General features: G+C 35.9%; 1 protein-coding gene across 1 annotated transcript in view; it reads right to left on the minus strand.

Annotated features, from left to right (window-relative positions):
• The window catches only part of LOC132180637 (ubiquitin receptor RAD23c), a 12,522-nt gene extending 6,189 nt beyond the window's left edge, over positions 1–6,333 (minus strand). Inside the window, exons 1-6 of the mRNA XM_059593528.1 lie at positions 6,109–6,333; positions 4,422–4,583; positions 2,655–2,705; positions 2,454–2,581; positions 2,285–2,332; positions 1,898–2,075 (exon numbers count right to left, since the gene is read on the minus strand). Of these exons, the coding sequence (XP_059449511.1) occupies positions 1,898–2,075; positions 2,285–2,332; positions 2,454–2,581; positions 2,655–2,705; positions 4,422–4,583; positions 6,109–6,174 (633 nt within the window). The 5' untranslated portion in view covers positions 6,175–6,333. The remainder of the gene's footprint in view (positions 1–1,897; positions 2,076–2,284; positions 2,333–2,453; positions 2,582–2,654; positions 2,706–4,421; positions 4,584–6,108) is intronic.
• Positions 6,334–11,342: the final 5,009 nt, after the last annotated feature.

Genomic DNA, 11,342 nt, shown 5'->3' on the forward strand with positions numbered 1-11,342 from the left:
TTGCTCCGACGTCCCGGTCTGGTCATCCACCGGCGATATTGCAATCACCGGTTTTGGACGCCATAATCTGTTTCTGATGGGATGCCGGCGAACGTATATTTTCCGATATCTATTGATAATCTGTAACCTTGTGGGCTGATCCTTAAGCCTATTCTCATTCCCCCTGTTTGGGGCCCATTCCTTCAGCCCATTTCCCATTTTACTCTGGCCCATCTGGACTTCCTTCCCCGTATTCCCCCAGCCCATCGCCATCTCCTTATTCCCCCAGCCCATCTCCAGCCCCTTCTTCCCACCTCCCTGCTCCAGCTTTTCTAGACAGCTGGATATCTGTTTTTGTAAGGAAAGTAAAATTTCCTTAATGCTCGTGAGATTCTCCAAATTGTGTGTCGCCAGACTTTCCTTTTGTTGCATGGCGTGATCTCCGTTCGTCAACTCCCGGATTTGCGCGCCTTCCTTACAAAGATTCAACCCCCCCTCGCCGGCTGGCTGTGTATCGGAGGTGCCGGTTGTGCTTTTTTCCCCAACCACCGCCTCGGCATACGAACGCCGGTTCTGATATTCCTTCTGCTGGTTTTGTGGCCCTGCCGGTGGCATCACAATGGTCCCTCCGCTCGTCGGTTGCAGCTCTTTTGTCTCAATTGGAGCCCTACTGGTTTGTCTCTTTCCCTCCGCCTCCTCCCCATTGATCACCCCTTTGCTATTCTTCTCAAAATGCAACTTTAGTCTCTGCAATTGCGACCGGCAATCTGTCCATCCCTTCCCTTCGTGCCCCTCCGGTATGATCACAAAACTCCTCCGTCCCTTCCCACCATATTCTGATAACTCCAGATAGTTACCATGAGAGTTCTTTTTTCGCTGCATCACGTATGAAAAGCTGCCAAAGCGAAAAGTCCTCCAATTGTCACGAACGATCTCGATATTCGTCAAATAGTCCCATGCACTCGCTAACCAGAAAATGGTTGGCCATGCCATAATCACGTCTCGTGTTTTCCCCCGACTCTTCTCCGCCAACTGGACTCCGCCTTGCACGTTCGATCTAATCTCAAAAGTTTTAGTTTCTACGTAGAAAAACCCCAGATAACCCATATCTCTAATCTTGTTTTAATATTTATGTGAAGTGAGATTGAGTAGAAAAAAGATGTAAGTGAATGAAATCTAATTGGTTAGGGCCTTAGGGTTATTAAAGTAAACTTCTAGGCCTTTGTTTTTTTTTTTTTTTAATAAGTAAACACAATTCATTATAAAGGCAAAAGGCATAACCCAAGCACACAGAAAATATACAACTAGTAAAAGAAAAAAATCAAGAAAACATAGAAGCTAGAAATGTTTAAGTCCAAGGCAACTGTCTAGTGATAGAGAGTCTAAAAGAAATAATCCTTAAGTTCCTCTACCATCCGTGCACGCTATCTTAAAAGCTTCGATCATTTCTTTCCCTCCAAATACACCACATAAGGCAAGACAGAACCATCTTCCATATAATATTGTTCCGATTTCTACCAAAAAACCCTATTCAGCAAGCAAAAATATCTACCACTCGAGGAGGTATAACCCACAGCAACCCTACAAGGCTAAAGATGGTTTTCCATAGGTATACAATAAGTACACAAAAGAAAATTCCTAGCTAGCTAGATATATATGTGGGGGGGGCACGACGCAGGAAATTCTAAGTCAACGACTATTTCACTTCCATTACACACAAGTAACACCGTTAACACTATGCATTGTAAATTGACCAATCTTGAAATTGGTATACTGAAACTGCCATAAGCCTATGGTTAAATGAGTTGACAAACATGTATAGCTTGAGGAAAAAAAAATCATTTCCAGCTGACATGCTAGATCCAGCCAAATGGTGAACTAATAACAATAATGAAGCCAAAGTCTGGAAAAAGCTTACAGAATACAGATATTCAACAGCTCTTTCAGGGTTATTAAAGGCAGCACGTAAAGCACGGACAACGGTGTCCCGGTCCCAGCTCCCCCCACCCATGTCTAGAATCTGCTGAATGGTAGCCTCAAAAGTTGTTCCTGCAACAAGATTTGATGCTGCTTGGCCATAGACATCTGATTCTGAACTGCATAAACCCAAAATAAGAAAAAATAACTAAAAGAATACAGTCAGAGAAATATCACATATTCAACCTCGCATTAATTACATAAAAATCATACAAGTGCATTACAGTTTTCTAGACATACAATCTAAAAAGAACGAAATGTTAAAACACATGGTCTTAACTTTCAAGCATGGGACTTATATTCAAAAAATGTGATCATCAGTACTCACGAAGCAGGAGGGGTAGCAACAGTAGTGGGCTCAGGGGTAGACTGGGGCCTACACAATTCAAAAATAAGAGAAGCAGAAAAGTTAGTAAAGCAGTCAGAAGTGTACACATTCAGTACAAGAACTTCAAGCTGATATCAAGCCTCTGAGAAGACGGTGGATATGAACTCACGGTGCTGCAGTTGAGGGAGGAGGTTGAGATGTTGGTATTGGTGTCGGTGTTGGTGTTGGTGTTGGTGTTGGTGTTGGCGTTGGTGTTGATTGTGTCGAGGTAGGAGGTGATGAACTTGCAGGTTTGGCCTACACATGTATTAGATCAACTTCAAATGGCAATCATAACCACAACCACTAAGCAGAAACCATCCACACTTACCTGGCTTGTGGGAGCAGTTGTACTTGAGGCTCCGCTTGTTGAGACCTTATTCTACAATTATTTCAACATTGCATACATTAGTACAAACACTAATTCAACTAGCATGCTTAATGCGTACCTGGGGGCATCTTATGCTTTTAATGATATCTCAACTACTTATAAAAAATAAAAATAAAAGTTTTGATAAGTAATTGAGATATCATTAAAACCTTAAGGCGCCCCCTGCTACACGAGAAGCCACCTAGCTAGTAGGGGCAAAAAGAAAAAAAAAATCAGGATAACTAATCGCCAAAGAAGAAACAAAAGCAGATGTCAAAAAAAAAAACATGCTTAATGTCTAAGAGCATCTCCAGCTGCTGGAGATGCTCTAAAGGAAGTAACTTTAAGAGCCTCTAAGAGACCTGCAGAACTTTTTGTACACCATCTCTTGCAATATAGAAAACCGCCATCATCAAAGTAATAAGAAAAACGAAAAGAGTGGAAGTGAATAAATAAGAAATTTCTCCACAAAAGTGATGTTTCCAGTTTTAGAAACTAAATATTAGTAAATCTAGGGGTACAAATGGCTCTCAAGCACAAGTTCAGAAGTGGGAAACCTGAGATCAACCTCTTCATGCAGAAAGATGTTGATGTGTAAGACCACATCCAAGCCCTCCTGAAACCCCACCTAAGTGGGATCAGCACCGGATAATGACTCTTTATCTATGGACATAACTATACCTGCTTTAAATATAATGGTTGATTATTTTGTGAAAGGATTCCTATGAAAGGTTTTATTAACTCCTAATTCATGTCAAGTACACCTTGTTGCAAGAATTGTTAATTCATGAGTCATAGGGTCGGACTTATGTCACTACAAACAGAGACTAAAGCAAGTGTTGAATTCAGTGCTCGTGTCTGTTGCAGAACAGTCCCATCCCAAATGGGGAAATATATATATATAATGAGGTAGGGACCAACATAAGAATAAACAGTGAAGAATCTGTATGCCTAATAACAAAAGCTCTGCCTAGATTATATACAATGAGGCATCATTTATACAGCCAGCCCCAAACCAGGAGAGAAGGTTGTAATTAAGTAGGCAAAACAGACTTAACGACAGAAAAGACATGATAGCTAAGGATTTAATAAAGCACATGGATCTAGCAAAAACCAAATCCAACCCCAAGTAGTCTTTTTTCTTTTTCATATTTATCCTAAAAAAATTGGAGCCTAAGAGTTATCCTAACCACATTCCAAAGTTTGATTCTATCGTACACGGCTCTGTTGAGTTGATAAGTTCTATAATGTAGCATAGAATCATATTGGTTGGTTCCTTAGAAACACATATAACAATTTCATACGTGAGAAGATTTGAGAAAGATAATTTCATGGCAATCATTTCACCTGCAATCAAGTGGATCTTACATGAAAACAATTGTCTTACTTCCATTTTCTATTCCTTTTACCTCTATCTTCTAATGTGATTTCTAAACCACCACCACCCGAAAATAAAAAAATAAAAAGGTCCCACGATGAAGAGAGGTGAGACAGTAGGGAATAAAGGTTTTGAGTTTACAAATTTTTTATCATCATGGAAGCAGCAGAATTTGCTCAGTTTCCAACTTTAAAGTCTCATACTTACTTTTGTCCCCCTTAATAACAAATTATTACAAACTATGAGATAATGCTTTCTCAATATGTTAAATAATAACTCTTCAAATTCCTTTCCTTCCTTTCATTTCTAAAATAAGAAAAATACACTCCATAGGAGATAACTAAATTCACCTTGGTCAACATGATGACAACAAAACTATTCTCAGCAACTTTATTTTCTTCCAGCGTTGTGGCATCCTGAAGAACTTTCCCCTGATGAATAAGCATCTGTTGTGAGGCAGGGTAAACATCAGAACCCTGCAGTGTCTCTATACTATTCTTGACGCCAGCAACCTGAAAATGTCATTTAAAATTAAAAATAAAAAAATAAAAATAAAAAGAGAGAGAAAATTGGAACAATGAACTGAAGCTCATTGCTAAAAATAAATAAATAAATAAAAAAGTAGCAGAGGAAACACAGGAATGAGAATTCCACAAGAAGAAACTAACAATTGATCCATTTGTAAAAGTCGGTGAGATTTATAATAAATTGAACAGTGTAATTTTAAGTGCACAAAAAGAAACTATCATTTGATAACTTTACAATGGAATCGATAATGCTTTAAACTGTGAAAATAGACATGCTTATGTAAAATTTGGCCAATAAAATGCGGCAAAAATATGATTCAAGCAATCCTGCAAGAGAGAGGGAGGGAGAGACAACTGTCATCTATTTCAGGATTGCATTTCTATCTAGGTCACTTTTAAAACACTTGTCAATTGTTTTCCTTATATATTTTCAACAGGCTCTTCTGTAAGTCCAGGCTGCATCTAACCTATGCTCACAAGAAAAAGTACAGGTTTTTGGGTATCCCCTTGCTGGATGGGTATTTTGATGGAGTCAATGATCAAGACAAACCAACAAAGTTGTAACTCTAAACATCAAAGCAGCAATGCCCCTTTCCTCGAGGCAGGTAAAACATCCAGAAAAATCAAAGAAGCAATGCCAAAGACTGCCACATGATACTACATAAAATAATAATACAATAATTAAAACCTACACGATAGAGATATCTTCATATAAAACTTACTAGTAGGTTTGTAAGTCTTGTAAAAAAACAGTAGGATACAGATCGAATATCAAAGAACATAAACACTTTTCTGGGTAGTGGTAGTTCACAATGTTAACAAAAACGTGTATTCACTCTGCCTAACTAGAGTACTACAGCACATTCCATCCTTAAATAAACTTTAATGATGTATATGCACAGAACATCCAAAGAGAGATGTCAAAGCCTAACAAAGCCAACACTCATAGTCGTTTCAGGTACAAAATAGCTAAGAGCTAGCACCCGAAAAACACTTATACATTTGGCACAGTATAAAATATTTTTGTTGAGTAAAGACTTGAAGTAGGTAAATTTAAATGTTTCCCCTTCCATACTAAGTCCATATTTGGCCGCCGATACTCAGAGAAGCACTACTAACGCGCCCAAACATGATAATACACGAATTTCCCTACTTGAAACTCTTTACATACAAAATGTCCGAAGTTGAACTACATTAAACTAAAACAATTATCTGCAATTCACGCCAAGAGTACAAGTTGTGGAATTCAAGCGCAATTCACAAAAGTCCTAATCAAATTCTAGATCACACAAAATCAACCACTAGGAAAAGAAAAAAAGTACATATAAAAGAACCTAAGCTTCATCTGTATACACAATTCAAGAGGAAAAAGAAACCCTAAGTCATAATTAATTCCAGAGGCAATACAACATAAAACCCTAATTACAGAATAATCAATCTACTGTCGTACAGTGATTATAAAAATATAAATAAAATTCAATAATTAAGAGATTAAGATATATATCGGTACCGTGTCTTCAGGTTTCACTTCGATCTCGAAGTGAGTACCCTTAAGAGTCTTCACGAAGATCTTCATCTTCCTCTAGGACGCCCTTCCGTAAAGTCTCCGGTTCTCCGGCGAGTCTCTGTCGTCACCGCCGGCGTAAATTTCACACGCACAGAGACGGTGGAAGAGAACGTGAAAGAAAGGGAAAGCCAAAGCAGAAAGTCACTGCAAAGAACGGAAAAGTAGACTCTGTGTTCAGTTTAAATAGCTAGGCGAAGGGAACAATCACCTACCGTAATAACTTTGGCTCTATTGTTTTTCATCCAATCGCTTATCGACAAGCAGAATAGAAGGTCTCTTTCTGACAGGTTTCACGTTGTGATTGGGCGAGAATTAGTTTGTTGGCGGATGGGTTTCTGTTACGTGAACGGGCGGAACGAGCTAGACTTATGTGTCCAACAAGTTAACTACGTATGGAAATGGGGTAATTACTTTTCACTCTATCACCAACAAGAATAACGCATTGTTACTTTTCTTATGAATTATCACTTGTAACATTCGATCTTATTAAACTATTATTTTATACTCAAAAGTTTACTTTCGTTAGTTAAAGGGATTAAAATAGACGGTTAACCCATTATATACTAGTCACATACGATTTTAACTCTTTTCCTTTCACTTTTGCTTTCACTTCAATGGAATGGACAACGTTGAACCAAGGCAGCCTTAAAATAAATTGAAAATAAAAAAAAAGTAAAACCATTACTTTGATTTTTCACCTTGGCTGAAAATTCCTTTCTCCTTTTTTTCTCCCTAAAAGAATATCCCATTTTCATATCTAAATGCCATAGCCCAAAATGCATATAGGCGTACTAAATAAAAATTAAACAATTAAACAATTAAAAAAAAAAAAAAAAATCTCAAGCCCTATTGACACATCAAGCCGAAGGCCATTTAACTTTTTAAAAGTCTTAGCTCGTAAAGGACCAAGCCCACTTTCCATGCAAATATCAAGCCCATTTCTGCTTGGGTTTATGTCCTTAAAGTCAATTTTATTTGTGTGACATTTTTATTTTATTAATAGAGTTGTTTACTTTATAAAATTTATTAGGAACATCGGTGTATATCATTTTATGCATGTACATATTATTCCATATATACATGCAATCTTTAAGTTATATTTTATACAATTTAGATATCTTAATGTAATCAGGAGATGTAAGTCATAAACCATATAACTTATGAACTAAGGTTAACAGTCAATAATGAAATTGACATTCTATTGAGAAGATTATAACAAGTCAATCATAATGATATATCTTGATCATGGAAGTTAAGACTTATAAGTGATATGTTAGCGTGGTTATTCTATTCTAATTATTGTCAGTACGAATAACTTAAACTCACAACTACTTATAACATTGACTCTCAATCCTAATAAAAATATAAACTTAAATATGAAATAGAGGTCACTTTTTTCTTTTATTCCCTTTTCTTTTCATCTCATCTCCTCTTTCCATTTCTTTCTCTTATCTCTCTTTTCCTCTTGTCCGGCCAGTCCCCTCCTATTTATAGGAATCGGATTCTCTCAATTTCAATTGGAAATCCAAATGATCCATTTTACAATCAATATTTTATTTTGTTGCAACTAATGGCGTAAATAATGCAATGTCATTTAAACTTGTAAATGATGGCAACAATCTAATTTGCATCATAAAATATATTTGCTCCATTCACTTGAAAAATTAAATAATGCAATTCCCTTATTTTATAAAAGAGAAACGTTAGGCTTACAAAATATTTTTTGTAAAAAAAAAAACTCATACAAAGTAATGTGGCATAACATGATTAAGAATGAGATGAATTCAAGTTTTGAAAAATTCAATCATGTTATGTCACATTACTTTGTACAAGTGTTTTTTATTTTTATTTTATTTTTTATGTTAAATATTTTATAAGTCTAACATTTCTCTTTATAAAATGTCTTATTGCCTTTAGCCCATCACAACCTTAAGCCTAGCCTATACTTATACAGGCTAGGTCAATATTTCATGCAACCACGGTGACTGGTTGCATGAAATGGGTGGCGTGAATGGGTGACACACTGGAGTTCTCTCAATCTCTCTCTCTCTCTCTGCACTAAGGCCCAATGGACCAAAACTTTTAGGTTAGATCCAATCCTAGTTCTTCACAATTTGTCCTTAGCCCAATCCTTTCCTTTTTAGCCCAAAGTCCAAATTAAAATTCAAAATGGGCCTAAATTTCTAAATTCCCATTTGTTATAAATTTTTCTTTTAATTCAAAATGGGCCAAAATCTTTTAATTCAACTTGGGCCAAGGGCAAATTTCTATAATCCTTTCTAATTTAAATTGTAATAAACATTTTTCTTAGTTTTCAAAAAAATATCCAACTCATTATCTTTAAAAGTTCATTCAAAGTTTCAAAGGTTCATTTGATTTATACTTGAAATTTTATTTTTCTTTTTGGGCCAAGGACAGCCTGATTCAACTTAAGTCCTAAAGCTAAACCCAAATTTTCTTTTCCAAATTTGATGAATTTTATTAGCCCATTTTGAGTTAATTTCTCTTTCTTTGGGCATTTTCTCCAAACCGGGCTTTTCTCTTGTGCAAAAGCCCACTTGTTGTCGGAAGAAAATTTTATTTGTAAGTTTGTTAGTTTTTGTATCTTTATTTTTCTTGATCGTCTTTTCTTTTGTATGATTTGATGACAAATGGTAGACTTATTCCCATTTTTTTACACAATTTTCTTCATTTTATAGGTGGTGTTAGAATATTTTATATATTATTCTAGCGTTTATTGTTTTTCGTCATTAGTTTATGGTTACTGTATGAAACCCTTGAACCGTTGAAAGGTCTGACCCAAAAATTCTAATTAGTAAGGGTTGATGGCTTGGGAGAGGCGGCAGTGGCCGGTGATGGCGGCATTTGACAAGGCATAAGTTGGCCGGTTGAAAGGGGCATGTTTGGCAAAACCCATGGATTGGATGAAAAATTGGTCTCACTAAAGAGTGCTTACCACAAGAAGAATAAACAGGATTGAACTACGTAGAAAAAGATTTTGAGCAGATGACCGCTTGGCGACGCACAGACTGAGTGGCTCCGATTCTATAGGCTGGCACGACTTTTGAGACTATGGGTAGTAAAAAATTTGGCGGCGCTTGACATAGGGCTACGAGACTAAAATTCGTCAAAAGAAAAACGCTAGAAAAGACGTTTATTAAAGGCCACAGAAAAATGGCTTTAATACCATGTTAAATATATCTTTGATATATTAGAGCGAAAGAAGACTATTTTTTCTCTCTCCTTCTTCTGCTCCAATATATCAAAGATATATTTAACAGGTGGCTTTTAAAATTACAATTAAATTAAAATCTAATAAAAATCTATTTCATATCTAATGGTGATCGTAAAAACCACATATAAATATGAAAAAAGTGTGCAAAGAAGTGAGAGCAAGTGTATCATTATTCTTTTGATTTATATGTGTTAAAGCGTGTAAAAAATGATATTTTCCAAGCTCCTGTTTTTTGTCTTTTTTGCCTGCTTTCCACCACCACCTTCCACTCCCCCACCCCCCAGCTTTATCTCCGTTACCATCATCTCTTCCAACATGATTCATATCTTTGTCACCTCATTTATTATCATCATTCTCTTTGTCGTCGACCGTCTCAAAAATCTTTATTGCATGCCTCCACCAAACATGATGTTTATCCCCAGAGACATGACAGCCTTAGTCAAGTTCTAGTAACATATTGTTGTCTACTTAAAAGTTGTCACCTTCACCGCCTAATTGTTGGAATTATGGTAGTGAAAAGGATGATAATGGCGGTGAAGGTGACAAAGATACGTTTGCTGATGGGTTTAGAGGGAGTGACATGTGGTGGTACTACTGAAAGGAGTGCTCAAAGATATCCCTTAAGACTTAAGAGTGTAACACATGGTTAAGAAGAAAACTAGACAAATGATATCCTAAGAGAATATTTTTGCTTCTTTTTACTCTTGTCATTCTCCAGTCATTCTTCATACTTTTTTTCTTAGAAAAAATCAACTATTAGATTTTTAGGACCCAACTAAGTGAAGGTGAATCTAATAGTTAATTTTAAGGGTTTAATTCACTTTACCTCTTGAAGTTTTAGGAGTTTTTCAATTCGAACCTCAATGTTTAAAAGTTGGCAATGTACCCCCCTAATGTTTCAAAAATTTTCAATTCAGACCATTCGTTACTAATTTCTGTCTAATTGGACGGAAATCATCCCACGTGCGTCTCACGTAGGATTTTGATGCCCTCTATTCTAATTTTGCTCTCATTAAAACCTATGAAATTACCCTCAATTTCATAGGTTTTAATGAAGGTAATTACGTAATTTCATAGGTTTTAATAAGAGCAAAATTGAAATAGAGGGCATCAAAATCTCACGTGAGACGCACGTGAGATGATTTTCGTCCAATTAGACAAAAATTAGTAATGAAGGCTCTAAATTGAAAATTTTTGAAATATTAGGGGGGTACATTGCCAATTTTTAAGCATTGAAGTTCGAATTAAAAAACTCCTGAAACTTCAGGGGGGTAAAGTGAATTTTTCCCTAATTTTTTTAAAAAAGAGAATGTTAAGGATGAGAGGAAAACAAGAGTAGATGCTCTAGTATTTTTCATTATTTTAATATATCATTCATTTGAAATAATATTTAAATAACTTTTTTCTTTTGTTTGTCTTTTTCCTTACATTTATTTAAAAGAAGATTTAAATAGTACATATAAGATATATTTAAATAGTACATTTAAGGAAAGTATAAGAGAAGTTATATATTGCAAAGTTTATTTGAATATAAAAGTAAAAAGTAATTTTGTTCTTTAAATTTAGGGTTAAATACCTTTGACCTCCTTGTGGATTAACAACTTTATTTTTTACTCCTTAGCTTTTAGTTTTTATCACAGGTTATACTTCAGTTATTCATAAAGACGGAGATGGTACCTCCGTCTAACTTCCATCCAAAGTTTGACAAAAATCTACGTCAATGCCCCTAAAAACTCAACACGTGTCCATATATCTAATTAAAAACATTATAATAAATAAATAAAATAAAATTTATATATATATAAATTTTGTTTGGAAAAGGGGTGGTCGGAAGCCACCCCTATTTGGCATAGGGTGGTTTCGGCCACGCCAAACCAAGCGGTTTGGGGGCCCCTGGGGGTTGTTCGGCAACCCCCAAGGGCCAACCCTATATATATATATT

The sequence above is a fragment of the Corylus avellana genome, chromosome ca5 (assembly GCF_901000735.1).
Source record: "Corylus avellana chromosome ca5, CavTom2PMs-1.0".
NCBI classification, from domain to species: Eukaryota; Viridiplantae; Streptophyta; class Magnoliopsida; order Fagales; family Betulaceae; genus Corylus; species Corylus avellana.